Source organism: Ciona intestinalis, chromosome 9, assembly GCF_000224145.3.
Source record: "Ciona intestinalis chromosome 9, KH, whole genome shotgun sequence".
NCBI lineage: Eukaryota > Metazoa > Chordata > Ascidiacea > Phlebobranchia > Cionidae > Ciona > Ciona intestinalis.
This window is the reverse complement of record NC_020174.2, coordinates 2,988,681-3,016,599: the sequence shown is the minus strand read 5'-3', so window position 1 is coordinate 3,016,599 and position 27,919 is coordinate 2,988,681. Positions and strand designations below refer to the sequence as shown.

General features: G+C 34.6%; 5 protein-coding genes across 9 annotated transcripts; 2 read left to right on the top strand and 3 right to left on the bottom strand.

The window, feature by feature from the left end:
* Positions 1-69: 69 nt before the first annotated feature.
* LOC100175390 (dihydrolipoyllysine-residue succinyltransferase component of 2-oxoglutarate dehydrogenase complex, mitochondrial) lies at positions 70-1,984 on the top strand. Its single transcript, XM_002131244.5, has 2 exons — positions 70-1,007; positions 1,139-1,984. The coding sequence occupies exons 1-2, from the start codon at positions 141-143 to the stop codon at positions 1,619-1,621; spliced, it is 1,350 nt and encodes a 449-aa protein (XP_002131280.1). The 5' UTR covers positions 70-140; the 3' UTR covers positions 1,622-1,984.
* A 157-nt stretch (positions 1,985-2,141) lies between these two features.
* On the bottom strand, positions 2,142-4,939 carry LOC100185576 (ras-related protein Rab-18). 2 transcript variants are annotated; one of them, XM_002131334.4, is made up of 5 exons: positions 4,831-4,939; positions 4,418-4,558; positions 3,744-3,934; positions 3,482-3,600; positions 2,142-3,118 (listed from the first exon to the last, which is right to left on the bottom strand). In XM_002131334.4, exons 2-5 carry the CDS (start codon positions 4,483-4,485, stop codon positions 2,894-2,896), a joined length of 603 nt encoding a protein of 200 aa, XP_002131370.1. In that variant the 5' UTR covers positions 4,486-4,558; positions 4,831-4,939; the 3' UTR covers positions 2,142-2,893. The 2 variants fall into 2 exon arrangements, with proteins under 2 accessions (XP_002131370.1, XP_009859695.1); XM_009861393.3 differs by having other exon boundaries at positions 4,418-4,551; positions 4,831-4,936.
* LOC100183214 (N-glycosylase/DNA lyase-like) lies at positions 4,929-9,627 on the top strand. 2 transcript variants are annotated; one of them, XM_002131398.5, is made up of 9 exons: positions 4,929-5,113; positions 5,438-5,570; positions 5,865-5,992; positions 6,308-6,491; positions 7,320-7,473; positions 7,879-8,013; positions 8,302-8,403; positions 8,934-9,075; positions 9,137-9,627. In XM_002131398.5, the coding sequence occupies exons 2-9, from the start codon at positions 5,482-5,484 to the stop codon at positions 9,253-9,255; spliced, it is 1,053 nt and encodes a 350-aa protein (XP_002131434.1). In that variant the 5' UTR covers positions 4,929-5,113; positions 5,438-5,481; the 3' UTR covers positions 9,256-9,627. The 2 variants fall into 2 exon arrangements, with proteins under 2 accessions (XP_002131434.1, XP_009859693.1); XM_009861391.3 differs by lacking the exon at positions 4,929-5,113 and adding an exon at positions 5,260-5,350.
* Positions 9,628-10,180: 553 nt separating this feature from the next.
* Positions 10,181-18,736, bottom strand: LOC100185625 (ankyrin repeat and death domain-containing protein 1A-like). Its single transcript, XM_026835940.1, has 3 exons — positions 15,457-18,736; positions 11,014-11,089; positions 10,181-10,349 (listed from the first exon to the last, which is right to left on the bottom strand). The coding sequence occupies exon 1, from the start codon at positions 18,591-18,593 to the stop codon at positions 16,767-16,769; it is 1,827 nt and encodes a 608-aa protein (XP_026691741.1). The 5' UTR covers positions 18,594-18,736; the 3' UTR covers positions 10,181-10,349; positions 11,014-11,089; positions 15,457-16,766.
* Positions 18,737-20,750: 2,014 nt separating this feature from the next.
* Positions 20,751-27,305, bottom strand: LOC100180854 (erythrocyte band 7 integral membrane protein). Of its 3 annotated transcripts, none has more exons than XM_002131536.5 (10): positions 27,114-27,305; positions 26,749-26,907; positions 25,854-25,928; positions 24,910-25,013; positions 24,609-24,681; positions 24,460-24,542; positions 24,002-24,205; positions 23,155-23,210; positions 22,058-22,136; positions 20,751-21,532 (listed from the first exon to the last, which is right to left on the bottom strand). In XM_002131536.5, exons 2-10 carry the CDS (start codon positions 26,804-26,806, stop codon positions 21,341-21,343), a joined length of 924 nt encoding a protein of 307 aa, XP_002131572.1. In that variant the 5' UTR covers positions 26,807-26,907; positions 27,114-27,305; the 3' UTR covers positions 20,751-21,340. The 3 variants fall into 3 exon arrangements, with proteins under 3 accessions (XP_002131572.1, XP_026691743.1, XP_002131565.1); XM_026835942.1 differs by lacking the exon at positions 27,114-27,305 and adding an exon at positions 27,006-27,081; XM_002131529.5 differs by lacking the exons at positions 25,854-25,928; positions 26,749-26,907; positions 27,114-27,305 and adding an exon at positions 25,515-25,640.
* Positions 27,306-27,919: the final 614 nt, after the last annotated feature.

Sequence of the window (27,919 nt, the reverse complement as noted above, 5' to 3'; positions counted from 1 at the left end):
ACCTACCAAAACAACTGTATTTGTATCCCGTCAATAATACAGTTATTAATATGTGCTTCATTTAGGTGAAATTTGCCCACGTTTCTGTCACAAGGCAGTAGTTTAATTAAAGTTTTTAGAAAATCTGTTTATGTTTGAAGATGTCATTGTACATAAGAGGAACATCTAAATTACTCTCACAACTAAGATACAGTGCACGAAAGTTATCTATTCCAGCTGCCTCAAAAGTACACACAACCCAACAACTTAAATCTTATACTCAATTAGAGACATGGCGTGCAAAAGACGTCAAACCTCAACTGACAAGGCAACAACGCTTGTTTCACATTACTGCAACAAAATTTGATGCTGTGACAGTCAATTGTCCTCCATTTGCTGAATCTATTACTTCGGGAGATATTGTTTGGGAAAAAGCAGTTGGTGATTCAGTTGAGATTGACGAGATGGTGGCTGAGATAGAAACAGACAAAACTACAATCCCTATTCCTGCACCTTCATCTGGGGTTATTGAAGAACTCCTAGTTGAAGAGGGTGCTACTGTCACTCCTGGAACACCGCTTTTTAAGCTCAATAGTGATGGAGCATCTGCTGCTCCACAGCCTGCCAAGGAAGAAGCCCCAGCAGCAGCTGCACCATCCTCCCCAACAGAACCAGCACCAGTTTCAACTCCAATTCCCGACACCCTTCCACCCCCACCACCCGTGCCCTCTGCTCCAATGGCTTCCAAGAAAGTTTCTGATGTCAAAATTACCCCATCAATTGCTCCGGTTTCAGTTACAGGATCGCGATCTGAGCACCGAGTGAAGATGAACAGAATGCGGCAACGGATCTCACAGCGACTCAAGGATTCCCAAAACACAGCAGCCATGCTCACTACTTTCAATGAGGTTGACATGACCAACATCATGGCCCTGAGAAATAAGCACAAGGATGCTTTCTTAAAGAAACATGGCGTGAAATTGAGCTTCATGTCAGCTTTCATTAAAGCTTCTGCATATGGTCTAACGGTAAGACACTAATATTTATTATTTGGTATAATAACCTAAGTTTAATGATTTTAAATAGTAACTTTTGTATACATACAAAGTATATATAGTATGTATTTATATATGTTTAATTAATTTTAATCCTGTTTTAGGACCAGCCAGTGGTGAATGCAGTGATTGATGATGCTTCAAATGAGATCATTTACAGAGATTATGTTGATATTAGCATCGCAGTTTCCACCGAAAAAGGACTTGTTGTTCCTGTGTTGAGAAATTGCGAAAATATGAATTTCCTTGAAATAGAGCAAGAGATGACCAGTCTTGCACAGAAGGCTAGAGAGAACAAGCTTACTGTAGAAGACATGGATGGTGGCACTTTCACAATTAGTAATGGTGGAGTTTTTGGTTCAATGTTCGGCACCCCTATTATTAACCCACCACAATCAGCCATTCTTGGCATGCACGCCATACTTGATAGACCGGTAGCAATCAACGGTGAGGTAAAGATCCGCCCTATGATGTACATCGCTCTCACCTATGACCACAGACTGATAGATGGAAGAGAGGCGGTCACTTTCCTCCGCAAGATCAAGGCAGGAGTGGAGGACCCCAGTATTTATCTCCTTGGAATGTAGACGTATTAACTTGCCTCCTGTTCCATACCTTTTGCTGCCGTCAATATCTTAATTAAAGTAGTAGCTAAATATTTGTGGCGCGTATATAGAGTATTTATGCTTGTTTCTTATTTGTTTTGGCCATATATACAGTTCACAATTTTTTTGTACAGTTGCAGCCCTTTTGTTTTACGATTTAAAAATATGTTTCCAAAAAGTTCTAACAATAGTAACCTGTGATTTGCACACCAAAAGCCACTGCACTGTTTAAGACAAATTTATGACAAGAAAACAAGTTTGGTTGACTTATGTTTGGTAAAATTGTGCAGATTTCAAATATGATACTGGTGTGCTGAATTGTTACAATAAAACACTGGGAAAAAAGTTTATTTTCATATTACAATGTAGAGCCGTTCTTACACTAAACATACCACTGGACTTGAAATAGACAGTATGCGAAGTGCAATTTATTCATAGCAGAAATTTAGTCTTGACACATTTGGTCCACCCATACGCCTATAATAAGATTCCATAACTTGTCTTACAATAATATTTAGATTTTTTCCAGAAAGATAAAAATGTCACTGATAGTGATAATACATCACTGATAGTGATAATACATTTCAATACTTAATTACTATCAGTCATATTGCACAACGCTCAAATTGCAGGAAGTCAGAATTTGAAATCAGTTATTCAACAAACTATTTCTGTACAGCACTATTTACACATTTCTACCAAACACAGAACCAAAAATCCAACAAAAACAATATAAGCAAAATTAGCACATGCCAAAAAACATTTATCCGGCATGGTATGTATTATGTAATGTACATTAGTAAAAGTACCTTTAAATTAACCTTAGGCTGTGTTGTAAAACTACTAGCACCACAACCAAATGTTTTAAACAGCTTCAAATGACTTACAGGGCAAAGCAGTGATAAGGCAAATGTAATATAGATATAAACAAATGCATCCAAAAATTTTAAAATACAAGGGGGGGTTTGGGCGGGTAGTTGGTATTTATTACATGCACATTGTGTATAAAACAAATCTAACTTATTGATTTTAAGTTTACTGATTATTGCAGTGCATAAAATTTCAGGAAAGACCTGCGTACCCTGCCACCCCAGGTTTGGTGCCTATGAATATGGTCAATACACATGTGGTTGTAGATGTTTGATCGTGCAAGGATTTTACATAAGAAACACTCCTGTCTGATATCTGGTAAAAACAAGCTCGGAAGTGCATCTTCCGCATCCATCATGGCAATTAATAAATAAAATATGATCTCTAACACCCACAGCCGCCCCCTTGCGAGGTATCCATAGATAATTTGGTTCCACGATTTGATGTGCCATCATTTTCCCACAGACCAGGAGTTTGGATAATTTTTTCGACAAGTTCTTCAAAGGCACATTCAACACCATCCCTGGTTTTAGCGCTTGCTTCAATAAACAACATGCTATGCTTACGGGCAAATTTCAAACCTTCCTCTCTGGTAACAACACGATTTTCCTGCAACATTAGCTTAATAGTAATGAAGTGTCCAGGGCATCAGACTCGCAAACGTAGAGTTAGGGGTGACAGTAACATCATGTTATAATAAGACCCAGTTTTAAGTGGGAACAAATTTTTAACCTGCCATTAAATGTCAAAACAAACAAGCAGAGCCAAAGTATATTACATTCTTTGACGACTATGAGTGTAACTGCATAAACAATGTTAACACAGATTTTCTTTTTTAATTTAAAAAACGTGACACATGGCTGCGATTTATAGTAAAATGTATAAGTACGTATCAAATATCAATGTATTATAGTTAGGTATCTACTTAAACTAAAAATATCTACTTAAACTAAAATAAATGTTTTTAAATACCTTGTCTATTTTGTTTCCTACCAACATTTTCACAATGTTTGGTTTTGTAGAATACGTTTCAACTTCAGTAAGCCACGTGGATAGGTGCGAAAATGAATCTTTTCTTGTGCAATCATATACTAAAATATGAACAACCAAATGATTGCATTTTACTTAAATATCTTACTCAATCATAACTCAAATCATATTAAAAAATAAACTGCCACAAAACGTGTCACATAATATTCATAATGCAACAATAGGTACAAAAATGGTTTCGTACCAAATATGACTCCTTGTGCCCCCCTGTAATAACTAGGAGTTAGAGTTCTGAACCTTTCCTGACCAGCGGTGTCCCATATCGCAAGTTTTACTGTATTCCCTTCTACAGTTAAAGATTTGACTTTGAAATCAACACCAATGGTGGCAGATTGATCTGGATCAAACCGGTCGTCAGTAAACCGCAACAGCAAGCTAAAAGTAGAAAACATTATTAAATCAGAGTGCTAGCTGCGTTTTTGTAACCTCTGTTTTAAAAATTGGGGTAACTTGCCACCAGTTATCACATTTATTACAGATAAAAACATATCATTATTCTACTTTGTTTAAGTATTTAGATTGGAACATCTTATGCTTTATACATAAGTATATAACTCTTCTGGTAAAAAATATGCATTTTTATCATACTGCCCCTTCCATCATCAGGTATGAAATATGCATTTTTTTGCTATGTAATAAATATTTGGTTCTGCCTGGGGCCTAATAGAAGAATTTTTGTTTCAGTCATTTTTGTTTAAACATTTAAGCACACAATTCATATTTAAACACTAAAAAATTAAAAAGGTATTATTGTAACAATATGAAACAGCACCTGTATCTAGAAACTGTTGCCTATAAAGCAGTAACCCAAACATAGCCAGATAACACATTAGCCTATATAACACATTAATTAAAAACCTGGATTTTCCAACACCAGAATCTCCAATGATTAAAATCTTCAGTGTAGTTAAAATATCACCTTCCATGCCCAGGTTTGCGACAGATACAAGTTATCTTATGAACACAAAGTACTAAACTGTTCACGTCTATATCTGTTAACTAAACATAATAGACTATAATTTAGTTCATTGAAGAAAGATTCAAAATTGTATCATGATTTATGAAAGTACAACATAAAAATGAACTTATAAGGTCGAAAAAAAAATTGCAGATACGTTAGATTGGTTATTAAAATAATCAAAATATTTTAACTTAATTTACGTCTTAATAAAACAAGCACACAAGACACAGTTTGAAATACTTTCTTACAAATACAAACACAATTTAAACTTAAGTACTGATACTATCTAATAAGAAACTAAACTACTCACAACAGTGTAACCCAGTAAGATTTTTAGCACAGAGTAAAGTCCGTAAAGCTGCAACCTTTGTTTACTTGCGTTCGTCAGAAACGTTTTGTCTTAACTGATGACGTCATCACCATCTTGTGAGTTTACAGTGCTGCCTTCAATAAAAATACCATTCAATTTTAGTAAATAAACTAGTTAACGAAAAACATAGCATAGTGTTGTCGTGTATCTCTTTAAATATAGTACCAAAGACCAGATTAATTAAAACTGCGAAGACAAGGATTTCGCAAGGAGAAATCTAATGGTTGGTATTTCCTTTATTTTGTATATGTTAATGACATTTTTTACCTTTTTTTTGTTTTGTATTTAAAGTGTTTGAAGGACTAATTCACCAAGGAATTAAAACTTTTGAGGTAAATACCAAATTTGACAAGGAATTAAATAAAACAAGGGCGCTAATAATGAGTAGGTCGTTATAAGAAACTGATAAGGGATTTTCCCAACGAAGAAAGCCAGCTCAGAAGATTTTCGGAAACAACACGTTTGTTATTTTTTTGTTTATCTATTTGAATACAGTAACAATTAAAATAGCAACTAGAACGAAATTACCATCTAAAATCGTTTATAGGTTTTCAACTAGATTTGTAACAACACACAACATGAACCAAGAAGATGAACATGTTTGGAAGAAAATTAGATGCGAACAGCGAGACGAGCGTTTTAAACTTGAAGTTGAATTTGACCTGCGGACAGGCTTTCAGGTTATCTGTAATAGCGAAATTAGAAAGAAGTTTAACATTAAAAAAACATTGATATTTTTTTTTGGTAGCTTGTAGGTAGGCACGAGGTGTACGAAACAGAACACCCGTGTTACCATGCGACAAACAACAATGCAATGTTAATTAGGTTACATTCCTTCATTTACTCACAAAGTTAGATACATGGTATTTTATGGGACAAGAACGAGGTGTATGAAAAAGAACACCCGTGTTATAAAGACTAAATTTGCACTCCCATGCAAGGATAAATAAGTTACTTTATTCTGCCTTACAAAGGTGGAGAACATGTGAGAACTTCTTGATCGGTGTTATGGAGCACAGAGTATGGCAATTAAAGCAAGATAATGATCATATTTATTATAAAGTTATCGCTTGTCCGCATTGGAAATTCAATCAAATTTCAGGTATAGTTTATTTCTGCTTTATGTTTTATATAAAACTGGGACCATTTTATATAATCTAAGATTTAGTCTGACATCATCAAATTTATCATAAAGTCATCAAAAAAATGTGATAAAATATTCATTCTTCACAAACTTTTCAAAGAAAGTTTTGGTCTAGCTGCTATGCTTTACAAAATTCAATTAAGTGAAACCTGGTTAAAAGTTTTGAAGAGAAAAAAATTTAAAAGAAGCTTGTATTCGCAAGGTTAAGCCTGAAAAAGAAACTGGCTTCCAATGTTTGGCTAACACTTTTAATATCCAATATGAATAATGCAGAAAAATTAAAAAAATCATCTCGAAAACGAAAATCCACTGGAAATGTGGCAGTAAACACAAACAAGTGTTTGGACACAAAAAGAATTTGTGAGTGCTCTTCGTTTGAGGAAAAAATATTGTGTGACTACCTACGTCTAAACATTGATTTAAAGAAACTTTACACTGAATGGAAGAACAGAGATGAGTAAGAGTTACTAATATTTTATAGCTAGCACTCTTATTTTCTTCCAACTAAATGTAAAGATGTTTTTAACTGTAAGAGTATTTTAACAACTGTTGTTTTGCCGCTATATCCTGTTATCGTTTAAAATATTTCTAAATCTTCGCTACCGTAATTGAAGAGACAAATAATGTTATTATTATTATAATATTTTTTAGACCCCATGTTAAAAGTTGCTCTTTTTGTAAATGTAATATGATATATGCGTGGCTTGCCAAGGACCTGCGGTGTAGGCCAAGGTTGGCCCATTACCCGGACACCTAGGGTGCTATAACCAATTAGTGACCACTGGGTTGTAGCTATGTATGTAAAGTGTCTTGTCCAGGGATACACACACCATCAGTGGTATCAATATTTTGACTTATCTCGTATAAAGAAACAAAGGTCAGAATTACCGGCGCCGTGGCATAGTGGTTAGCGCGCCTACCCGTAACCAATAGGTAATAGGTTCAAGGCTTGACGCTGCTTCCATTGTCGGCGTATGTGTCCTTGGGCAAGACACTCAACAACAATTGCTCCAACCTAGTGGCCACTAATGTGGTGTCCAAATTATCAGCCATACATAAAAAATAACTTAAATCTCCAAAAAAATAATCACTCACAAAGTAACATACATGGTAACTCGTAAGCTGGCACGAGGTGTTAAACTCAAGGATAAAGTAAGTTACATTCATTTATTCATTACACTTTAGTGGCCACTCGTAAGCTGGCACGAGGTGGGCCACGCAAGGATAAAGTAAGTTACATTCATTTATTCATTACACTTTATTTCAAGCTTTTTTATTTACTCAGGAAGTTTACACACATTTCATCTTCAACCCCTGGTATACGGGTGTTGCGACAAAACCCATTGGAAACTCTGTTCTGTTTCTTATGTTCAGTCAACAACAATATCACAAGAATCGTCTCCATGATTGAAAGAATGTGCAAGCTTTATGGAAACAAAGTAATATGAAGCACAGTTGGTTTGAAAATTAACATAAGTTTAAATGAGTTATTAAAATTAAGCTTTTGAATTCACTTTCCAACAGTCATAAATATAATTTTGCATCAAAATCTTTATTTTCCAAGAGTACAGTTATAAACTATGTAATAACACAGTTTTGTTTCTATTCTAAGAAGTTTAACTTAATTAAAATAAATGGCTTGTTTTTTCGCTAGGTGTAGCGACTGCTTATTTTCTTCCAACTAAATGTAAATATGTTTTTAACTGTAATCTTGTTTTAACAACTGTTGTTTTGTCGCTATATCCTGTCTTTTTGTTTAAAATATTGCCAAATTTTCACTAAGTTAGTCGAACAGACAGATAAAAGTTATTATTATTATAATAACATTTGTTATGTTTCTACAGCTTTTAGAATATAAAGGAACTACATTTCACGACTTTCCAACTCTTGGTATGTTGGCTTCAAAAGATACAGATGAGGATCTAAGGAAGCTCGGCTTTGGCTACAGAGCTCCATTTATTGGTAAATGTGCAAAAGAGGTACAAAGGCAGTATATTTGAATGAATGTAGTTTATTTATCCTCGCATGACAGAAAAGTGACATTTGTTATAACACCAGTGTTCTATTTCATACACACCTTATGTAATTTTATGTAACTTTGTGATTAATTTTTTTTTTTCAATTTATGGTTGATAATTTGGACAACCCATAAGAAACCCTACAACCACAATAACCTCGCACCTATTATCTCTGGGCAAGAAAAGCCATGTTAACCACTGTGCCATGACCTTGACAATTTAAGTAAATATTATATACCAATTCCAAAGGTCATGAGCAAAGGAGGCGAGGTATGGTTGGAATCATTGAGGAAACAAACTTATAAAAAAGCATTCACTGCTCTGACTGATCTTACTGGGGTTGGAATGAAAGTGAGGAATCTTAATGCCTTAATATCTGTTCGTTATGAATGTATGTAACTTACTTTATTCTTGTGGGGCCGGAAAACGACAGTCTTTATAACACAGGTGTTCTGTTTCATACACCTTGTGCCAGCTTACGGGATACGATACATTTTACTTTGTGGGAGATTATTTTGCAGATATTTTTTTAATTTTCATCTTTGATTAATTGTGGGCTGTGCTGTAATTGGTTTCATACATTATTTTATCTTTCTTAGTGGCAGCAGTAAATGATAAAATGTAAATTTACAAAAAAAATGCAAAACGTTGAATGTACAGTCTGAAGCGTTTTACCTAAATAATCAAATGGGTGACAATTACATTCTTCTATTTAATTTTTCATTCAAAAATTCTTCTACACTGTCAGTATTTCACTTTCTAATACTGGGTGTATCTTGGTACATTAAAAAATAATCCATCTATTCAAACAGTTGTTTTCAAAATCTTTAATAGCTGCAACTCATAGTTCATAATATATGATATAGTTGACATATTTTAAGGTTGCCGACTGTGTATGTTTAATGGCGATGGATAAACTAGAAGCTGTACCATTGGACACGCATGTAAGGCAAGTGGCACTTCGTGATTACAACTTCAAGGTAAAAACCAAAACCTTGTCCACACGGTCATATACAGAGATGGGTAAGATTTAGTTTATTGCAGTGTGTGTTGTGAGATGAATGTATTATTCTTGTATTTGCAGGCTCTTTCTTTAGGAGCCTATGGGGGGGATATGCTGGCTGGGCACAAGCAGTAATATTTGTCAACGAAATCAAAGAACTTCCACAAATTTACGCAATTAATGAAGATGTTGTGAAATAAAGCAAACAGTTGCAGCTAATATTTCAATATTAAGGCAGAACAAATGCATTTTTGAAATTTATGAATTTTGATACTGATGTGTGTAAGTACAAGGTTTGTTTGGTATTTCAAGGTCGGGTAAATACAAAGTAGTTGCATATGACACACCACACAACACAATAAAACAGTATTCACTACCGCAACAGCAAGTTGAATAATTGCGATCCAATAACACAACATTAAGTGCACTTTCTTACTCCAAAAAATGGAATGCAACACCACAATTGTGAAGTAGAAAGTAATAATTATCAAAAATCGGTTTAAAATACTGCTGTAACAATTACGCAAAACCGTACTACTCTATAGGTCAATGACAATGCTCATTCATATCTACAATGATTGCTTTTTTCCAACCAAAGAGAAAATATCCCAGTCCAGCTCCAATTATAATTGCGATTGCAAGGTATGCGTTGTAGGTCATAAATATCAGCATCAACGCATAGCTTACTGTTACTTGAATCAGATGAAGTAAAGTTTGAATGAAATGAGGTGCAGAAAATATCCTTTGTCTGCAATTTTATGAAACAATAAACATATGGTTAAAATTCATCACAATATTATCTTACGTGAATACAAAATGGTCAGCTCATTTAAAAAAATAATTATAGCAAATTTGTTAATCAATTTAAGTAGTTTTCACTCTTTATTAAAAAATATATATGTAATATTTAAAAATATGTATATATAGTCTAAAATAAGGCAAATAAATTACAATATTATTTATAAAATGTGACCAGTTTCGACCGCAAGCCTATTAAATAATCTCACATCAGCTGTAAGTCTTACTGAATGGCAGATGAAACTTTGGAATAAACTTAAATGAGGAAAATATGACCGAAAAAACTATTTTACAATATGTATGGTAGCAGAAATATTGGAATGTTACCTGGCAGTCCGATTCGTTCCAACATATGTTGATTCATCCCCGCCATTACGGTTTACAGTTGCGTACTTTACACTTACGATTGATTTCTTCAATAAACTCTCACGAAGAACTTTTAGTCCTTCATACAACATGGCAATAATACACACCGCAATGCATGCTCCTACCATAGCTGGAAAATAAAAACTTTTGTAAAATGAATGCAAAGTATTTATGTTCATTACCATATATAGTAGGGTGGGGAAAGATGGGACACTGTTTCATTCTATTTTCTCGTTCCATTTGGTAGTAAGCAAAGAACATTGAAAGAATTATAAAACCATATTCTCATGACTTCCATATACCGTTATTAATTGTTTAAAACACCATCAGGATATTTAAATGTGTTGTGCTAAAAGCGTCCCATCATCCCCCACACTACTAAATGTAACTTGGGTAATTTTTTTTTTATTTAATTTATTCTATGGATGTCGATTTGAACATCTGTGTTGGAGTATTTGCTGTTTAGTGTCATGGACAAATATGCCCACAAATAATGCTAGCAGTGACGAGCCTTGAACTCAGTACATCATAGCTAGAGGCAGGTGCTTTTTGAATAGTTACAGTATGTAACATCAGTGTTTGCAACTGAGTGCAATAGGTGTAAAGTAAAAGTTAAAATAAATTTCATATATAATACCATGTAGTGGTATAATAGCATGTAAACTATAGTACAGCTCTGATGTGATACTTAAATTACAAACCACATAAATAGCTTCATGATTCAGCAGATTAAGTTTGAAATACGCCTATTTCTAATCGCATTAATAAATTCCATAGAAATTGATGTTATTTACCTCCAGGTGAATTAACAGTACATCCCTCAAAGAGAATTTGAACATTGCTTGCCCCAAAGTAAAAGGTCATGTGCATCTATAAAAAAGACATACCAGATATAATACAATGCATTCAGTGTTAAGTAATGGTATATAATGAACAACACCCAAGGGGCGTTTGCAACCATGAAGGGGGTGCTAGCTATAAATTGGGTAATTAGGGGACCGCATAGGCCGCAGAGTGAATCAGTACAGCTGTACTGAAATATGCCAATTAAAATCTAAAGCTAGGTGTTTTAGACGAAATAGTACTGACATTTGACTAAAAAAATTAAACATAGGAATATTAACATAGGAATATTTTCAACAATAATGAAGTAAGTTAAGTAAGGGAGTTGTTTGGCAAATCTTGTTTAATCCACCAAGTGAACAGTAAAGATGAACTGTATAACATGAAATCTATGTTATACTTATGACCAATGTCGTTGCCACGCCAGGATTAATAAGTTAACACCCATAGATCCTTTCATTACTTCTGATTTCTGCTACCGGTCGTAAAGGAAAACAGGAATTCCATTCCATTTTATGGGTGGAGTCAGGTTTTATGTTTACTTATAAAACGCGCAGTAAACAACCCCGTCCAAGCCAGGAGGTTATTAATTATGCGTGGAATTCTTGACGTGCGCGTGACGTCCCGCACTAACCTAGTGACGCTTGTTTGCTCTGTGGTACGGCAGCTTTGTCTCTTTTGTTTCGAATCTGCGTGACCACGGGTACGGTTTTTACACTATGATTCATTGATGTTCTAATGGGCCTTTCTAGCTAGTTTGCCATATCTGGTTACGTGCACTTTTACACAATGTTCGAAATCGAGGCTTCTTTTTTTAAGGCGCTTTTATTTATGGTTTAATTCTGCCCACGGGTTTGTTTTTTAATCTGTATGGTTACGCGATTTTTTTAGAACGTTTAAATTTAAGCATCGTTTTCATTATGGCTTTGGTCATATAGTTTTAAATAGGAACATATTCTACTTTTATTTTTATGCTATCTCTTGCGTTTATATTGTCTATACACTCGCGTGGCGTGGAAACGACAAACTGTGGTTTCGTTATACAAAGTATGAACGATATCCCTATATAGTAGGGTGGGGGAAGACGGGACACCTTTAGCACATAATATCCAAATATCCAGATCGTGTTTTAAACAAATAACAACGGTCTATTGGAGTTACGAGGATACGGTTAAATAATTCTTTGAATGTTCTTCGTTTACTACCAAATGAGACGAGAAAATCGGATGAAAAGGTGTCCTATCTTCCCCCTCCATACTATAATATTCTTTAATACGAAAGGGTTTCGTACCGTTAGACATTGCTTTGGGTATGTCACCACGGCTGCCATACATCAAGCTATAATCTACTGTTAAGTATAGCAGAAACTGCATGACAGATTAACATTCTAAAAGCGTGGAGTGTGGAGACTATTTATGTAACACGAATTTACAAGTTAGACATTTCGTCATCTCGTCATGTGGGAAATATGTAATCTATACGAAAGCACTTCTCGGCTTGCTAAAACGGTAATTTTTATCGGAGAAAGTAGTTTTGCTATTTCGAAGTCAACTTAAACGCGGATATTAGATGTTTATCATCGAAATTTGCAAATAAATCTTTGGGTTGAGGATTTAAAGTTAAAAAATGCGAATATTTTATAAATGAAACTTGATTTGTTCTCGCGTGGCGACAGTCGTTATAACACGAAAACGACAGTCGGTATAACACGAATGTTCTGTTTCATATACGCCGCTTTTCTTTGATGTATAACTGACCGGATATTACCGCATAGCTCAGCAAGTATGTTTATTAAAACGTTGTAGTCTAACATTAAAATAACTCACGAGGGTTGACTAACGATTTCACGCATCCGGATTAGAGCAGACGAGGTCACTTGATTATTACGTCATTACGTCTCAAATTTATCTCGTCCAGTTAAAGCTTATAGGGAAATGAGTGAAATTAAATGACCATACCCACGGCTTGTGATTTTTTAAAGCTCTTCAACGAATGTATCGGTCAATTTATAACGAGTCATTTCAGCACTGTATATTCGATACTGCATGGCATGTAGCAATTACCGTATGTGGTATGCCTAGAGGCAAAACATATTGTGACATGCTATTATTTTCACTTAACTGCATACAAAACAAAAATAGCACACCCACGACGCATCCGAATTCGATATCTGACATTTTATTAGCTGATATGTGACGTCATAGGAAATTCCATATTCTAAATTCTGCGCCATTAAAAATCGAATTTCGCTGTATTGTCAATTCTATTTCTACATCGCTGTTATTCAAAACACGTCGATTTGGGATAAATTACTTTGTGTTTCTGTTATTGAGTTGTCCGAATTGTCAGCCACACATTAAAATAAAACAATAAATAATTTTACCCACAAAGTTGCACCTGTGATAACTCGTAAGCGTGCACGAGGTGTATGAAACGGAACACCCATATTATAATGACTATCGAAGCCCCACGAAGATAAATAAGATACAGTTATTTAAACAGAAATACGAATATTACTAAAATAAGTGGCCACGAGAAATGCTGAAAAACAATCGTAACATAGGTATCAGTTGTGAAAACAAAGTTTTATGAATGCCTTCTAAACACCTAGCTTCCCAGTGCGTAGGGGGGTCGGGTTGTTTTATTTAAATAATTTAAACGGAGGTAATATGCAGCAGGCAATATGTCCCGGTGGACTGACGGCACGTCATTTTTCTTTTCGGCCACAATTTTTAAAATACTTTGATAACGCATCTACAAATTTACGCCGCATTATCCAATTGTTAATTAAAGCTTTACCATTACGTAATGGGGCAACGACTTTCGTTATAAGACGGGACGCGGGTATTTTGTTATTGTACACCTTAGTTTCGAACAATGTGATTCATTCACGTAATTCATCATACAGCCGATCAAACTGGACGCTCATACACAAAGAGCTTTTTATGATACTATTGGTCAATTTGGGAAATTGTTTAAGAGCGCTGCCAGACAAATAGTAAGTATTGTGGGCATTACAGGCGCCAAATCAAAGGAAATAAAACGATTATGTATTTCTAAATTGAGTTAAGATGCAAATGCAGGTTTCACATTTGTTTTCTATTTTTAACACAGAAGTGTTAAATGAAAAACTGCAATGCTGGTAAATTGCTTCTGTTTTCCCATAAATGACTTTCTTTTGTGAGTGATAACAATAGTTTGTAAACACTTTTTCCCCAGTAGGACCAGAAAATTATGAGTTACGAGTTATGACGTCAATAGAAACCACTTTCTATGGTTTAACAAAGGTTGTTTTGTTGCTGCTCTACATAATAGTGATCTTCTTAAACGGGCTGACAGGAAGATTTAATAAAAAAAGATACACTTTTTATAAAAAACGTACACTTTTTATAAAATATAAAACTCACTGTAACCATACACTTGTTTAAAGAAGAAACGTATTTGACCATTTATAACTAAGTTTGAAAGAAATATTGTACAAAGAATGCCTGTTGACCAAGATTGAAACATTGCTTTTTGCATAAAGGATACTTTTTACATTTTTTTCACACAGATTTGAAATATTTGCTTTGGTAGTAATAAATACAAACGACCTCCGCGCATTTTTTGGGGGGGAAATCTTAAAACTCTGGGCATTTTTCAATCTGGCCTGTCGAGCATATAAACTTCCTTATTGGATTTAATCACATGTAACATGTCGCAACCCAAGTAAGTGTGTCAACTGTCAATGCAATATTCATATTTTATTCATATCTTTTTTTAGGTTTAGGAATTGATTTTAAGGAGTGCTGCCGTTCTGTATCAGGATGTTGCTTCTTTCTTATGTTTTTCCTATCAGATTATCATTGCTGCTTCTTTCTTAAGTTTTGTACTTTGAATATTTAAAGTATTGACGCATAATACCATATGAAATATATATTCAATAAATTCGGCAACTAAAACTACATTTTAGCAAAAGAATAGGCAACTGATTTAGTTTGAATATTATAGGCAAGTTATAAAACACACAAAACTTAATGCCTATTAACAAACAGAAGCACGCAGTGCCATAGCTCATTATAAGCGTACATCGTGTACAGTACATGTGGGCTGTTTTTTTAATTCTGTCCAAAGGTGTAACATTCATTGTTAGTATACAGTTACACTTATTTCTATTGTCAAACATAATGAACCTCATTGATTAAATAGGCACCTAACAACAGAGTAAAGTTTTTTAAGCTTAAACCTGGTGTGCTAAAACCTATGATGTCACCGCTTTTTCAAAATTGGAGCGACATGCCACCCTAGGCACTCGTATCAATAGAGCCATGTGTCAAGCACCTCTAATGTTACACCATGACCAGTACTTACTACCCCTAACGTTAAGTACAGTACAACAGTTTATATAAACCTACTTCGTCTCCATGGCTGATTGTATGATGTCCTTCATGTGGATTCATTGGAGGCATAGTTGTGTTGACGGAGTTATTGTGTGATGACATTGACATTGTTGTATTCATATGATGCATCATGTGATCACCACCGCTGCTCATCATGTGATGATTGTGATTCATTTTGAAGAACTTTACGAACAGGATCAGTGAAAACACACAGTATATCAGCAGTAGAACAAAAATTTGATTCTTTGTAAATTGTCTGTAATTCTTACGCATGCAAGTACGTGAATCTGAAATACCTGAGATTGGACCTAGCAAACAAAATTAAAAGTTAGGGCAATATAGTATTTCACCTGCTTCATATAAAAACTATATATATATACTTAAGTAACTAACTGCACCACATAAAGTAACTGAAAATTGGCAATGTTTTGCCTGTGCAAATCAATACAAAAAACACAAGAAAAGCATGGCATTTGAATTTATATTAAACAGTAAAAAAGATGGTATGTCCGTAAAAAAATATAAAAGTGACAGCAAATCTGAAAGATTGTGAATCAAAGAGAATAATTGCACACCAAACGTACGAATGAATTATAGCTTTGGCAGCACCATAATTTTATATTTCATAAATTATTAACACGATAACTATTACCAAAACCAGTGGTAGTTATGCTGTTGGAAAAACATATAACAATGGGACACAGAAACCAAAACTGAAATTATAATAATACAGAATTTGAAGTAAAAAACATCATGCATTTTGGGAGTACTACTTTCACTTTAAAATAAAAGAACAATGTTGGTACTGCAAACTCTAAACTATGATTTACACAAGCAGAAAAAAATTTATAAAAAAAAGACTGCAATAATCATGCATGAAACTTTACTGGTTGCTAAACTAACTCAATCTACAACAGCTGTAAATAAACTTTTACACACCAGTTTTAAATTAGTACAAACATCACACCCAAGTGTATGAATAAAATGATAAAACTACAAAGCTTGAGAAACTTTACTGGTTGCTAAACTAACTCAATCTACAACAGCTGTAAATAAACTTTTACAGACCAGTTTTAAATTAGTACAAACATCACACCCAAGTGTATGACTAAAATGATAAAACTACAAAGCTTGAAAGCTACAATAAAAACAACACGTACCAACAGTACCATCCCGGGCATAGCACGAGACTGTTTATTCCGATTTCCGATACTGTTCGACTCGCAATAACTTTCCAACTCATTGTTTGTTTAAAATTAGAATGTAAAACCCGATTTGTTGAGAACGATTCGGAAATTAAACCCGATTTGTTAAGAACGATTAACTCAGGAAATACAGCATCCTTTTTCATTATCCGTTTGTGCAGCTTTTGCTCGCATAGTTTCTGCAAGTTCAGTTTTCTGTATACCTACCAACCCTTCATATAACCCTTTGATTGGATTCTGGCCAGAAATCTGACATCCATGCAACCATATAAGAAGCATCCTATGACCATGTTCTTTATAGCTTTTATTCCCTGTGTATTGTTCTTCAATAGCAAGTAACTGCTTGTCAGTGAACCCCCAGAAAAATGCAAGTTGTTTCCATTCAATAGACTTTAAATACTTGGTAGCTAACCGATACAGCAATGACCGTAAATGTTGTGTAGATAAATGGTTGTCTGGTTTAAAACTCAGGTTTCCAGATAGGACTACGCTGTTATTTGCCTGCATAGCCATTCGCCAGTAATAGTAGCGTTCAGCTTTAATGATCATGTCAACAATGTTTACATAGTTACCACGGGCTGCAACATCAAGGGGTGTCTTTCCCTTCTGATCCATGAGGTTATGATTAGAATGAGCAAGCAGTAACAACTCAGTAATTTCCCCCAAGCCGTTCTCTGCTGCTAAATGCAGTGGCGTTTCATTTCTTGCATCTTGAACACTTGCATTTGCCCCAGCTTTTACCAAGATTCTTGTCAATTCTAAATTACTCCCAGTAACAGCAAAATGCAGGGGTGTTTGGTTGTGTTTATTCCCAGCATCTATATCAGCATTATGTTCAATGAGCACTGTTGCTACATCATAGTGGCCATTTATTACAGCAAGATGTAAAGGACAAACTTCATCCTCAGTCTCAGCATTGACATCGACATCAAACTTTAAAAGCTCCAAGCAAAACGCTGAATGACCAGCTTCTGCTGCAAGGTGAAGAGCAGTTTTATGGTCACTGTTCACTTGATCAAGGCTATTATCAGCTTCATACAGTGGTGCGATAACTTCATAAAAGCCGTGTTTAGCTGCTATATGTATTGGCAAATTCCCTGCATTATCTTTGATTTTCCCTTTACAGTTTAATTCAAGCAAGCGTTGGGCTATTTCATGCCTGCCAAATTTACAAGCAACATGGAGACTTGTTTTTCCACTGTCATCTTGAATATCTTTGTCAAAATCTTGCATTTCTTCTGTCAATATATTCACCACTGACATGTGATTATTTTGTACAGCACAGTGTAGCCAAGTATACCCATGCTTGTTCTTTGTTGTAAACTTAGCACCTGCATGCATCATATGCTTTACACAAGCTGCATGACCAAACCAGGCCCCCCAAAGCAAAGTATCCATACCAAACTTATCAGCTGCATCCATCATAGCACCATCATCCAGCAGTTCCTTAACAATTTCTAAATGCCCATTTCCCGCAGCCCAATGCATTGGAACACGATCATGCTTATTCCTGCAGTTAATATCAATGCCAGACTTTATAAAACGTTTCACCTCGTCAATATCTCCAGACTTACAAGCATCATGAAACTCCCTTTCATCACCAACTAAAATCTCATCATTCACATCCACGCTTGCAATAGATGGTGAGGTATACTTGCTTCCACCAGAAGGGGTTCTAATATTAAACATAATGCTCCCTGCACTCCCAATTGAGTCTGTATCTCTGTTCCTAGATGGACTATGAGTATTAGTATGAGATTTTCTTTGTAGGCTTCTTCCATGGCTACTGTTTCTGCTGGTCCTTAAGCTTGGGCTGCTACCCTTTCTTCTGTGTGCGCTCATGTGTTCATTGTTATTTTGTTTTGATCCATTTTCACTGACAGAAAGTAGATTTATTGATTCTTTTTCTTCCTCATTGATATCATTTTTATGACTAGTGATGGACATTTTATTTTAAGTGTAGTAATTTTTAGTGATATTATCAATAGGAATTTACTAATAATAACTGTATTGCCATGTTTATTAAACCAGAGCATAAAATCTGAAACAAAGTAAAATATTTGTCTATTAAAAAAATCAATAAAACGTCTAGCTAGACAAGCTTGTTATTCTCCAAATGAACGAGTGTTTAAGCCAAAACTATATCTAAATGATAAAACTAGACATGGTATACACAGCAAACATGGAGGAAAATTAAACAGCTAAAATTAAACAACATAACATACCAATACATTTAAGCTCGGGCCTATTTATTTTGTAATCTAATTCTTAAGCATGATTTGTTGTTTTGACTCTCAGGCATATTCTGTTGTATTATGCCTGAGAGTTAAATATAGGCCTACAACAAAATATGCCTAAAAGTTATGTGTATTCAATAGAATATACTTGAAAGATAAATATACAACAGAATATGCTTGGGAGTTAAATGTAAAAAAATTATGCCTTAGCTTACATGTTTTAATATTTGCCTTAAACAACATAGCAACGACGCTTACTACACCGAACTCTATTCATTCATTGGTGCTGGGACTTGTTTAAATACCCCATTATATGATATCTATTGTATCTCTTTTTTATTTTATTTCTGTGGACTACTAAACAGTGTTTCTATGATTCTGAACAAAACCAGTTAACTTATAAAACCACTTCTTTATTAAACTATGGTAAAACATTCAACATTCTTATAAAAATAAATCCCGACTGCTGTAACGAAATATTCAATAATCTAACAAAGAATATATATAGACTTTAATATTGCTTAATTATATATGATTTACCTTTTTGTGTTGTTTGATTATGCAAAACGCTATTTCTTTTTCTGTTTTATCAATAAGCGTGTTTTAAACTGTTGTTTTGCCGTTAATATCCGTCTTTTCGCTTTTGTAAACTTTCCCGTACTTTGTTATCGTGACCTTTTATTTATTTATATGTTTCTTATATTTTAATTCTAGTTTTATCTCTAAGAAGAAACTAAACCTGTTTTAGATATCTTTACGCCGCAAGGTGGGACTCACGATCCATCCCATGTTCAAACACCGCTGCTAAACCATCCAGCGCTGAACCACACCAACCATTTAAAAGAGGACGGATGTTTTACTTTTAGGCCGTATTTTCAAGTTTATTTTTTGCGCGAGGGATATGTTTCACATTATTTTTTTGCGCTAAATTATTAAACTTTAATACAACAGTATCGACTATAAACTGTGCGTGAACGTTGTTATCATTCACGCAAGCCATTATTTTTAATCTGGTATATAGGCTATATAGGAAGTAATACGTATACGTACTACCGGATCATCAAAGTCGCTGTATGTACAACTGTTTTACAACAAATATATGATCAATGTAAACTATTTGCCTCTGGCTTAACAAACATTGCTGTCCTATAACTCGTGTTAGCAGAGCTTTTGGTTTACCGTTCTTTTCGCCAGTAACATTGGCAGTTAACTTTACTGAACCAAAATTTAATTATCATATTCTGAATGTTATTACTTTCAGTTTATTTTTTATGACAACGGAGTATTATTAATGTGCACAGTTTATTGTTGACCACTGTGTTAAAAGCAATGATAATACGATCTTATATTTGTGTTGGTTAAAAGCGACACGGTTGTGTGTTCCTGTTTCTTTGTAAACCATTGTTTATGTATTTATACTTGAAGTGAAGTCCCCAAAAACCCCTATTGCTACTGTTCGTGGTTCATTAGTTGTGGTTAAAAAAACAACTAGACTTCGATACGGCAGTTTACCAAATACCTGAACAGTGTTTAACCAAAGAGATTAAAACCAATCTCTTTGGTTTAACCGTGTAGCTGTAAAAATATCCTTTTTTACATAAAAAGCAACCAAGCCTACGCCCAACTTTTCACCGTAAATAAAGTACATCCCGAACTGAAATTACACTTGGGTAGAATGAGGCTCAGTAAAAACTGGAGACTTTATCTCATAAAAACCTATATCAAACTCACAGTACCAAAAACAATACATACAGGCTTTAGATAACAGAGTTAAATTTGGATAGAAAAAAAAAACTCTGAAAACTAGACTTATCCTTTTAAAACCCATACCAAACTCACAGTACTAAAAACAACACATATAGGCTGTAGGTAGGTTACAACATATTTATTAATTTATTTACATTATACCAATTTTTTGATAAAGGCCAATGAAGCTTGCTTAAATGAAAATAAAACACATGCACAAGCAGATAAAAGTAGGCTACATAGTGGCTTACAATATTCATATTTTACTTTACCAAAGGGATTAAAACCTGAAAAACAATAATGCAATATCTAATGAGAACTATTGAAGGGTTGCAATTTTATTTGATAACGTGTAGTGTTATGCAATACTGAAATTAATTGTTGGAAGGAACAAGATTTTCAGGTATTGATTAAAAAAGAAACTCTGAAATATTAAAAAGAATCACACGTTGTTGTATACACAAGAACTACATCTTTAGTTGGTGGTATTTACAATAACTTACTGTATCCGCAAAATACAAGGTTGAGGAATATGTTAATACCCAAATATACCAATGAAAGAATATTAAAGCAAATCTAATGAATGTAGTCAATCTAAAAGATTTTTTACCAGTGCAACTATTGTATTACATCTGTATACTTATGTTTTAGAAAATGATTAGTTGAATTAGTACTAATGCCAGTTTTACATGATCAATTCTTTCTTTCAATTTACTTCTTGGACATGAGGCTGGTCACCATATCAATAGGCAGAGGGAAGATTATGGTTGAATTCTTCTCCGAGCTGATGGCTGTCAAGGTTTGAAGGTAACGAAGCTGCATTGAGTTAGGGGACTCACTCATTACGTCAGCAGCTTCCTTTAGTTTGCGGGAAGCATTCATTTCACCTTCTGCCGCAATAACCTGCAATGATATTATTATTATGCTATTTCTGCTTCCAGGCGAATGTATAAAGTCCTTTCCAGCAAATCTGCTATATATAACGTAAAATATATTCCACATTTCATCTGCAATTCGAATAGACTTCATCAGGGTTTAACACAATGGTAAATTCAGTAATGATATTCACCAATGTTTGAAACAAGACAACAGACAATAGTTTCCCTGTTGTATACATCACTAGCAGATCTAAGAGACCACGATGACGTATTGACCGTATTTATTATTAATCATGTTGAGTTGTTTTTATGTAAGATGATATAAAAACAAACATTTGTATGCAATACTTGTGGAAACCTATTATTAATCATTTAAGAACGGAAACTATTCGACAGTAATTTGAAGCTAATAATAACAGAAGAGAACAGAAAACAATGCTGGGTTAATGAATTCTTCCGCTAACATCACTCAAATTTAATTAGAAAAGATCTATTAAGTCTGGGCTTTTCCAAGTTCAGCAATATTGATTATTAAGGAAAGTTAAATAACCTTTGCTCGTGCATCTCTTGCAGCTTCTGCCTCAGCAGCCATAGCTCTTTGTAGTTGAACTGGCAAGCGTACATCCTTACTGTGATACAAATTAATTTCATTCTTTTTTTGAACAGAAATAAAGTTAATGTTATTGTCATAAAACAGGGAATAAAAACAAGCACACTTATTATTTCAGATTGCTAGTAACTTAAATTAAAATAGGGCCATGTTATAGTTAAGTAGTAAAATTAAACAGATAGATGTAACAAATTGTTTCCTGGAATAAATAATGTTGTAATAATTTTACGTAACATAAATTAAAATAGGACCATGTTATAGTTAAGTAATGAAATTAAATAGATACATTTAACAAAATATTTCCTGGAATAAATAATGTTGTAATAATTTCACGTGTGCATTTAAATTCCAAGAACTCCTTGAAGTTTTACTATGAGACTATGAGTCATCGCTCTCTTTGTTTACCTAGTGACTAGTTTGAAATGACAGCATTGTTGCATTGTTATATTGATCTTTAATCAATAGGAATTTAATCAAGGTGAATATGCATCATATAATACAATTCACAATTCTACATATTGTCTGTATTGGAAATCAGTAGTACTTTTTTATTTGCTTAAACAGCTTTCATTTGTTTAATGTTGCTTCCATGAACAAATATGCTTTGAAGCATGCCACTAACAGCTGCCTAATCATAATAATTCACACCCAATTATGTTCACACTTACAGACAGTGCCGCAGCCAGAAAAAAAAATAAGGGGGAGGTTTTAATTAATAAAATTTTCAAAAAAAATATTTTTTTTTACTTTTTTTTTATTTTTTATTTTTTTTTTGGTTTAAAAGAGGGGGGGGGTCACGACCCCCGAAACCCCCCTCCTGGCTGCGCCACTGCTCACAGAGCATTACTGTTGCCATGATAAAAAAGACATTGAACCACTGGCTAAGCTAAACGAACTAGCTTTAGAGCTTTGGAGTTATTGATTTTTCTTGAATCCTGTTGCTTTTAAACATTTCAATATACAAAACGTTTTACCATGATAATTTTACCAATAGAATATAGATTATTTTCCAATACTGTTGTGCAAAATTCACTTACATTTCAACGCGCTCAACCTTGATTCCCCATGGGTCTGTAGCCTCATCCAATGTAGTCTATAATAAATTATTCATTGAAACATAGGAGTCCCACAAGGAAATCGTAACAGGTGGGAATAATTACCTAGGTGACGTGCAACACACCTGCCCAAAGCTTTAAACAGCTTATTCTACCCAAAGAATAACTGGAGGCAGCAGTTCATCAATAAATAATAGTGTTTACATACTGAATTCTCAAAAACTGTTTAGGTTGCCATTTTTTATATAACATTGGACACCATTTGCTTTATGTAGTCTAGAACCTAATTGTCCAAAACAACAAATAGGCAGATTTTGTTTCATGTATGGTGTTATGTTATATTATAAAGTAAAAAGACGTTTGGGCAAACATTTCAACACTTATTCAACAAGAAACCTATTCACCAAAGCTAATAACACAAAGAGTATTGTCCAACCACTTAACATAGCTCATAGGCAGTGCTAGATAATAAAAAAATGATTGTTGAGTTTGCCTACTCTGTGTGTTAAAGGTAAACGGTCGGTCTGTTAAGTAAACAATTCTTTTATTAAACATTTTGTCCTTTTAACCAGTTTCCTTGCCAACGATGGTGAATCATTCATTTACATAGTCGTGCACGTACAGATATATTTAAGTGATTGCTGATAGTTATGGTTTTATGATTACAGTGGCTATGAAATACCACACTACTATAGTAGCATACTTCTGATGGTTTATGATGGCATTGCAATTGTAAAGACAAATTGCTGTAATAAAACTCTTTTTGAACATAGATGCCTGGTATAAAAATAACAATTTAATTTTAACCTTAACTAAAAACAAGTCCTACCTGCATTCCAGCACTGATATATTCACGGTCAGTAAGGACCTCGGACAGACTCTTTGTTCCCAGCATGTTTCTCAGTGTGGTTTGTGCCAGCAGTCGAGTTGCACCATCAGCGTTCTCCACATTTGCAATGCTCATGGTGGCATCTTGGACTCTGTAGTACACCACAGCATCTACTGATATTGTCACGCTGTCTTTGGTCAAAATCTGTAAAGAAAACCACAGGATAACATCCATAGGTGTCAGAATAGGGGCGCCCAAAAAATTGGCAAGACATGTTTTATGCCATGAACGACTGAATGTTACTACATTTTAACAATTTGAGAAGCACTAGATTTCTCAAATCTGCTAATTAAAGGTGCATACACAGCATAAACAAAAGTAGTGAAGACAGCTCTATTGGCAACCGGTTTAAGAAATTACCCTTAAGTGTCTTAAATCATTGTCCTCCTAATACTAACCTCTTGTGGTGGGACATCAAAGGATACGGTTCTCAAATCCACTTTACGATATTCATCAGTGCATGGTATGATGAAGAAGATGCCTTAAAGAATTGTGGTTAAAAAGTTAGCAATTCTACTTTTCACTTCAAGGCAACTTATCGACATACCTGGACCTTTTGCGCCACCTTTGGCCAAACGCCCAAGACGGAAAATAACGGCTCTTTCATATTCTTGAACAACCTGAAAAGTAATTTTGAACCACACTAATTTTTAAAATTATAATATCTTTGGGAAAACATTAGCTAAAATTCAATATAAAATATTAGCTAAAAAGAATTTTTACACTGTATTGATCGGTAAAAATTACAACCAATAAATTTGATTTGTTTCATAGAAATGTGTGTCTAACTTTCCCTGCCTCCCCTGCATTTAAAAAAGTTTGGCGCCTATAATCTTATACTTACTTACCTTAACACACATGCAGATAGCAACAGGGAAGGTTATAAGTATGATGAAGCCGGATAAGATCATAAGGCAGATCCCACAGAAGCCATATTCAGTTCCTTCACCAGCTGAAATTAAACAAGTGTTAAATGTTCATATTAGGTTCAGTTTTAAAATATATAATAAACCATAACACCACTTCATGCATGTTTAAAGTGCGGAAATATTATATATGTAGTAGGATGGGGAAAGATGGGACACCTTTTAACTCCATTTTCTTGTCCCATTTAGTATTAAACAAAGAACATAATTATAGAACTATATCCTCACGACTTCCATAGACCGTTGTTAATTGTTTTAAAAAAAGATATTTGGATAATATGTGCTAAAGCTGTTCCATCTTCCCCAACTCTACTATATGATTATTTTATGGCTAAATTAAAGGTAGATTTTCCCATAGTTTTTCAAAATTAAAATATGTATATATGTTACAAAAACTTCTGTTCGCATGCATATTTCTCACACAAAACACTGATATTAAAAGATACTTTCTGATCAATTTTATTTTTCCTCGTCCCTTCACTAATCATATGCAAAAACAACATTGGTTTGCAATTTTTTCCACTCACATGTGTTTATCTGAGTGTTGTACTGGGTAGCAGATTGGTTGTTAGTTTCCTTTTGCATGGTTTAGCAATTGTATTCCTTTAGTTAAAGGAATAAAAACAACTATCCTAACTTTTGTAACCCTTAATACCGTAATAAAATTGGTTATTTCTTATTTTAAATTAGGCTAAAACACCATTTGCAAAGCAAACACCACTTTGCTAGCTAAAACACCAGACTTTTTAACTGACACTGCATTGAACAAAACTGACCGTATATTTCTCAATTCTGCAAACTTCACTTTAATGCAACAGAGAAATAAAAAGTGCCCACCGCACGTCCGCACCCACATGCAAACTTACATATATTTATATTCTTGTTGTACTGTTCGCCATTCGACTGTTGCCTGGTTTCCTGTTGTTGCTGCATTTCCATTGCTGTTATGTGTATAATATTAAAACAGTAAGCCTATTAAGCTATACAGAATTATGTGAAAATAGTGGATAGAACGGCTAAATAAAATATGGTGGTACTGACCCACACAATAATCTATTCTTTGTGGCAACATTACAATCACATGAGCAGCCACAACCCACAAGCTAAACGAGGCCCACTCCTGTCCGCCGCAGTACTACTCAACTATGCTGACGGCAAAGGAATTAGCGAGCGCACCCGCGTCGCTATGCGTGTATGTGTGTAGTGTCACGCGCGCGCGAGAAAAAAACGAAATGGTAATACAATACGTCCTACAAGCATATGACGTTAGGGAGAATAGAAAATAGAAGTACCTCGTGCTGTCTCGTGACTTTTCGTTACCACAGCATCGTTGGGCGTAAGTAGTGGAAAGATACTTGGTATTTTACACTTTTCTTAACATACTATCGTTTAGATGTTTCGCATACCTTAATATTTCAATTACTATAAAAAATATTTTGTTCTGACCCACATTTAAAGTGCACGAAATGTATCTTTTTCGTTAGGTCAGAATATTTAGACGTAAAAAAGCAGCAGCCCAACTTTAACGTCAGTCGCTAAACGCGGCAAACGTCAGTCGCTAAACGCGGTGCATAAAACACATTCGAATCATCGCAACATATGCTGTTGAGCTATTCCATTGTTTTCCCGCGCCACGCCCACTTAAAACGTGGTTTACTCAAGTGTGATACCGCGAGCACGGCTATGCAACAGAATGGCAACAAAAGCACAGTACTAAAATATACGCAACATTAAACATGTGTAAACGTCACCACCACTTACATTTTAGAATTGGCGTTGTTGGTGCTGGGTTTTCCTCTCCGTTTAGACTACTGGCCATAACAGAAATATTCCGTATGCTTTGTCACGGCACTTACTGCCTTAAGTCAAATTCCTTGTGCGCAATAGCGTAAACTTGTTTTTCTTTTTGAAACTGCTCGTCTGCATTTTATTTAAAAAATGTAGCTACGTTAATGTTTATACTATATTGTAACAGTTTACCGGTTTCTTAAATTCCAAATTGACTTAGTTTTACTTACTAAATGAATATACACTGGCGCTGTTTAGTTCGATTATAAACAGGCTTCAAAAAGCATTAGACGAACTCTCTTCTCACACAGCTACCACGCACACACAATCTAACTTACTCTTAACGCATGCTCTCTGCTCTCCAGCTGCGCTTTTACACGATGGCTCGCTGGCGGCAATGTACCAGTAACTGCTGTTGATCGAAACAAATAAAACCGCATAAATTATTGATCCAAAGGGTTATAATACAGATTGCTCATTTTTTATGTAATTCAGATTGCTAAGTTTGTTTTCTTAAACACGATATTCTACTAATGTATACGTTATACTTGAGGGAGTGTAGCAAAAAGTAGGAAACACGGGTGGAAATAAAGGAATTACTTTTAGAGTTGACGTATACAACCAGAACGTGCCAAAACACACGTCTTCTAGAAACTCAGGGCCTACATACCAGCAAAGAATACTCTACCGTATTCTCTGATTCCAGATAATATTGCGCTCTTAGGGCATCTAGCGGTTACATTTATGTACATAGAAAACTAACCGTTGTTTCAATTCAAAGATCGGCATGCTGTAGTAAGAATATGAGGTAGATATTCAATAATGTTAGTTAAAAAAACGATCTAGGGATGTGTACTGTCTGGTATTTTGGATATAGTTGTTCTGTCACTAGTGAAGAATCTTCCGGTACATAGCAGAATAGGCTGGTGGAAAGTGTTAGTGGTTGGTGGTTAGGGGGTTAGGTGTTGATGGTTAGGGGGTTAGTGGTTATAGGGGTTAGTAGTTAGTGGTTATAGGGGTTAGAGGTTAGTAGTTATAGAGGTTAGCAAATAAGGTGGGGGGAAGACTCTTTACTAGCACCACTGTTGTTTTGTCGCTATATCCTACCCTATTCCCATTTTAAATATTTATAAACCTTCGCGAC